At 45.4% G+C, this 5,000-nt stretch overlaps 2 protein-coding genes across 8 annotated transcripts in view; one reads left to right on the forward strand and one right to left on the reverse strand.

Annotated features, from left to right (window-relative positions):
• The window catches only part of LOC113813935 (alpha-(1,3)-fucosyltransferase C), an 8,774-nt gene extending 5,810 nt beyond the window's left edge, over positions 1-2,964 (reverse strand). The window contains exon 1 of one of the 2 annotated variants that reach the window (XM_070130656.1): positions 2,827-2,964. The gene's annotated coding sequence lies outside the window, so the exon portion shown is untranslated. Of the gene's footprint in view, positions 1-2,121; positions 2,362-2,826 lie in introns of those variants that run through there. The other variant, XM_070130657.1, reaches the window with a different exon arrangement.
• LOC113813925 (uncharacterized) overlaps positions 1-5,000 on the forward strand; it is a 61,066-nt gene that overhangs the window by 9,051 nt on the left and 47,015 nt on the right. The window contains exon 1 of one of the 6 annotated variants that reach the window (XM_070130658.1): positions 1,699-1,905. The exons of 1 other annotated variant lie outside the window; for it this stretch is intronic. In XM_070130658.1, coding sequence (XP_069986759.1) covers positions 1,847-1,905 — 59 coding nt within the window. In that variant the 5' untranslated portion in view covers positions 1,699-1,846. Of the gene's footprint in view, positions 1-1,698; positions 1,906-3,153; positions 3,285-5,000 lie in introns of those variants that run through there. 4 more of the 6 variants (XM_070130662.1, XM_070130659.1, XM_070130661.1 and 1 more) reach the window with 4 other exon arrangements.

Raw genomic sequence — 5,000 nt, forward strand, 5'->3', positions numbered from 1 at the left:
CACGCACTAAAACAAACAAAGAAATTACACACACTCGATTATACATACATTTCCAACTTTCTCTCTTCGACATTCATCGTCATAATTACATTTCCAACTTTCTCTCTTCGACATTCATCGTCATAATTACATTTAAAAAAAAGAAAAGATTATGAGCTTTTAATAATTCATGAAAGTATTTTTCGAGAATTACCTCCTCGGGCTGAAGAAAACTCGGGTCAAGGACTTGGGTTCAGACCGAGGAGAGTCTTTCAGCGAAATGATTTGTTTGCTGCGGCATCAATACGTCGGATCGTTCTCTCTTTTCCTTTCTCTCTTTTCTCTTGTTTTTCTTTTTCTTTTCTTGTCTTTCTTCTCTCATGTCTTATGTCTTTTCTCTTTTTTCTTTTCTCTTTTCTTTCTTCTCTCTCTCTCTCTCTCTCTTCTCTCTCTCTCTCTCTCTCTCTCTCTCTCTCTCTCTCTCTCTCTCTCTCTCTCTCTCTCTCTCCCTCTCTTCCTTCTCTCTCTCTCCCTCTCTTCCTTCTCTCTCTCTCTCTCTCTCTCTCTCTCTCACTCTCTCTCTCTCTCTCTCTCTCTCTCTCTCTCTCTCTCTCTCTCTCTCTCTCTCTCTCTCTCTCCCTCTCTTCCTTCTCTCTCTCTCTCTCTCTCCTCTCTCTCTCTCTCTCTCTCTCTCTCTCTCTCTCTCTCTCTCTCTCTCTCTCTCTCTCTCTCTCTCTCTCTCTCTCTCTCTCTCTCTCTCTCTCTCTCTCTCTCTCTCTCTCTCTCTCTCTCTCTCTCTCTCTCTCTCTCTCTCTCTCTCTCTCTCTCTCTCTCTCTCTCTCTCTCTCTCTCTCTCTCTCTCTCTCTCTCTCTCTCTCTCTCTCTCTCTCTCTCTCTCTCTCTCTCTCTCTCTCTCTCTCTCTCTCTCTCTCTCTCTCTCTCTCTCTCTCTCTCTCTCTCTCTCTCTCTCTCTCTCTCTCTTCCTTCTCTCTCTCTCTCTCTCTCTCTCTCTCTCTCTCTCTCTCTCTCTCTCTCTCTCTCTCTCTCTCTCTCTCTCTCTCTCTCTCTCTCTCTCTCTCTCTCTCTCTTCCCTTTCCTCTCTCATCTCCTTCTTTCCTCTTTCTCCCATCTATCTATCTCTCTTCTTTCCCTTCTCCTTTGCTTTTGTTCCAATTCACCCGATCGCTCCCCCCCCCCCCCCGCATTTACTTTGTTCTTACTTCCTAATTCCATTTCTCTATAACTTTTTATCTATCAGTTAGTCTTGTTGTGTATCTGTCTATCTAAAACTTATTGAATTTAGATTTTTGTCGATGTATCTATCTACTTGTTTGTCTATCTGGCCGTGAGTCCACTTATCTACTCAATATATATATTTTTTCACTTCTGGACCCTTTCCCCCTCTCATCTCCTCTCCTTCCCTCCCCCTCTTCTTCTCTCAGTGTTCTTTCTCTCTTTCTCCCCTTTTTTAACCGCCTCTCTTCCCTCCTTTCTCTCGTCAGCTCTCTTCCAGTCCCTAGTCCTTCCGCCTCTCTCTCGCTGACTCTCTCTCTTTCTCTTCCTCCCTCCCTCTCGCTCTCTCTTTCTCTCCCTCCCTCCCTCTCTCTCTCTCTCTTTCTCTCGCTCTCTTCCTCGGCACCTGCGCTTGGCCTCCCCTTCGCTCTCCCTCGGCACCAGCCCAGTCACTGCTTTACACAAACTCCAGTAGTGACGTCACAGTCATGTGATCAATAGGGGAAATTCTAGCATCTATTGCACAATTGGTTGGGGTCAATAGGGGGGAAAAGTTGACCTCAATGCATCGCTTCGGTAAGACAGAGTTGATAGCGAAAGCAAGATGGATTAGTGTGCTTGATAAGCTGATAAGATGCGTAGAGAGAAGGCACAGGGAGCTTACCGTCTAGGCATACAGACACAAAGGCACGTGTAAGTAGAAATATAGGCTGTTTTATATAAGGCATGATACTTACGATTCAGATCTCTGAGTGTTAGCTCTATAAGGATACACAATAATAACCATAACTATAATGGTGGACCAACATATAACTAAAAACAAACCTAAACACATATATAAGTGTCCAGCAAGATAAAATGATGCAGAAGGGGTTTAAAAAAGAGGAGAAAAAACATATGGATACACACCGTCTTTCTTTCACTGCAGCTTATTCCCGGGGCTCAGCACACCTCGCAGACGTGGCACTGTTTACAAACGGACTCGCTGGCACTGTTTACAAACGGGACTCGCCATAGCCTGGGACACAGACTCCCCGACGCCGTCCCTCTCTGACTCACTGCAGCGAACATACTAATTCATCGCAGTCGCTTCACACTCATTCACACTGACGGGCGCTGTGTCTCCCCGGAACATCGCCTCGTCACTGCCACACACCGGTTCAGTTCCCCACGACCATGCGCTTCGTTTACTGGCGTCGCTCTTCTCGTTTTGGCATTTTTGGGATTGTAATTTATTCATGGCTGTTTTTGTTCTGACTCAGCATGTCTCCATCTGTCGTTTTGGCATTCCTTTGACTCATCTGATTCATTGATACTCATCCAGTGATTTACTATAGCTTATATTCGAATGATTTACTCACAGGCATGTCATGAGTAAGTCATTGACTCATTATACAGTACCACAGTGGAACGATGCTTATTTATTCATGACCTATCATTCACTCGTCAAAGCTCATTCAGACTCACCACAGGTCACTTATTCACCTCAACTCACTCCCCATACTATACTGACTCACCAAAATCGCCTTAACGATGCCTACTACGACTTCACAAAACTTATTCACCAATCCATTACAATACGTAATTTTTACTCGCCACACATCACTTACTCACCAATTCGATAATGCAGAACTGGATAGCGTGTTGTTGAGCCGCGTTGCAGATTTCCCACAGTGTTTCGTCCTGTTGCAGCGGCTTCCGAGTGTGTGTTGTTATTGATCAGGTGAGAGTGTCGGATCCGCAGTGGAGGCGGACTGGTCTCTCTCCGCATCCTCGTCGCCGTCCGCGTGCCGTGTCCCCCTCGTCGGCCGCCCATGCCTTCCCTGTGCTCTTCCGGAACACTGCGCACTCGAACGGCCCTTGTGCTCGGCCCGAGGAGCGCTTGGTAACACTCGAGCCAGCGGCCACCCGGCTACGGCGGTGCTTTGTTCTTAAAGGATTCTTGTTATGATTTCATAACTTGACCGGGCTTTGTTATCTCATTGTTATGCTGCATCCGGAAGCTGCAATCCGAACGCTTGCTAATAACGCTCGGGATATTCTGGAAGGAAATACAGGGAGATTAGGACACGGTAAGATGCTGTTGCTTTAAGCATTGGCGTGGAAGTCGCTGTGTGCACAGAGGTGTGTGAGCACCAATTAAAACTTCCACAGGTTTCAACACTTAGAAGTTAGTAATAAGCTTGTAGTGCTATGCTTAAGGCAGAACGGACGTATATAAATGGACATTAGGTTTATAGACATTCGCCCGTAGAGCTCTAATGAACTAAGCTTTGCATGAACAATGAGGAATTGAGCGCCTGCCTGAACGCCTGGTGCATGAAGCTCTGTGCAATTACCCAGAGAAACGCGGGCGTGCAAACAAGTGTTTTGTTTTGTAAATAACGTCTTGTATGTCTTCACGCCCAGTAGACATCGATATTTGGGAATTCTCGCCCTAAAAATGGTCATTGTTCATACAGACACAACTTGATTGCCTAAAGGGAATTGATCATCGTGCATGCAACTCGAGAAACAGGAAAACAATTGTCTTCATTAGCACATGGTAAACAGTAATCTTTAGTAAACACTTTGCTTATGGCCTCCTTTTGTATAAAAATGATACTATTAATAATATAAATGGTAAAAGCATTCCATGAAATGTACCTCTGATCGCCTTTGCCTCCATTATTTTTTTTGTTTTTCTTTCGTAAACACCAACTAATTCACGAATGCGGGCCAACATTTGCGCAGCGTGGTTTGCGGAGACATTACTCTGATTACACCTTCGGGGAAACACGAGATGAGGCGACTCGCTAAGCTTACAGAAGGGTACCTTTAAAACCAAGCCCGACGACAAGCCACAACACCACCACAGTTGACACGCCAGGGTTTCAGCGCCGTCTGGTATGGCTTGTAGTTCCAGCTGAGGGGAGGAAGGGTAGGGGGCGTGGTGGTTGGGGGGCTGGGGAGGGGGGAGGGGGTGCGCGGAGTGGCTGCACTCAGAGGGGATGCGCGGGGATCTTCGCTTATAAGGATAGTGGGGGGGGGGGGGGTCCTTGCGGGGAATGGGCTGGGGCGCGTTTGTATGGGAGTGGGGTTAGTTAGTTTACATGGGAATGGGGGTGGGGTGTGTTGATACAGGAGTGGGGTTTAGGTGTGTTTTATAGTGGGGCGGGATGTTTCTTTAGAAGGTAGATAGATTCTATTTAAATGAGGGAAGGTAAAAATTTGCTTGCAGGAGTTGGATAATGACATACGTAAAAGAGGGATATTGGACGAATTCACAGGGGGTGGAGCATATTGTGTATGCATGGGCGTGGGTTAAGCATTTGCATGGGGATTGCGGTAGATTGGCTTACGTGGAATTGTGCAAGAAATGTTTGCAATGCGAAGGGAGGACATGAAAAAGAGATATATTTCCCAATACGAGACAGGTCGATGGGAGTTTATATAAATGGTTCTATTCAGCAATGTCCTGCAACGAAATAGAAGAATTGATATAGAATTCATATCCGCCAGTGGAATTTCAATGTATTTATCGGAACGAAAGAAGGATTATATACGGATCGAAGAGCGACTACTTACAAAAGGGGGTAGATATATACAAGGACAGAGGTATGGAAGGCAACACCAACCAGAAAATAGATATAAGATATTTATATGATGAGGAAAAGAAACAAATCACAAACAATGAAAAGGAGAATATGTATACAGTACACAGGAGGAAATAAGGTACAGATAGGTGTATAGTGGGCTAGGAAAGTTTACATTGGATGGACTATTAAGCCTTTATACTAGGACGAGAT

This window comes from Penaeus vannamei, chromosome 15, assembly GCF_042767895.1.
Source record: "Penaeus vannamei isolate JL-2024 chromosome 15, ASM4276789v1, whole genome shotgun sequence".
Classification (NCBI taxonomy): Eukaryota; Metazoa; Arthropoda; class Malacostraca; order Decapoda; family Penaeidae; genus Penaeus; species Penaeus vannamei.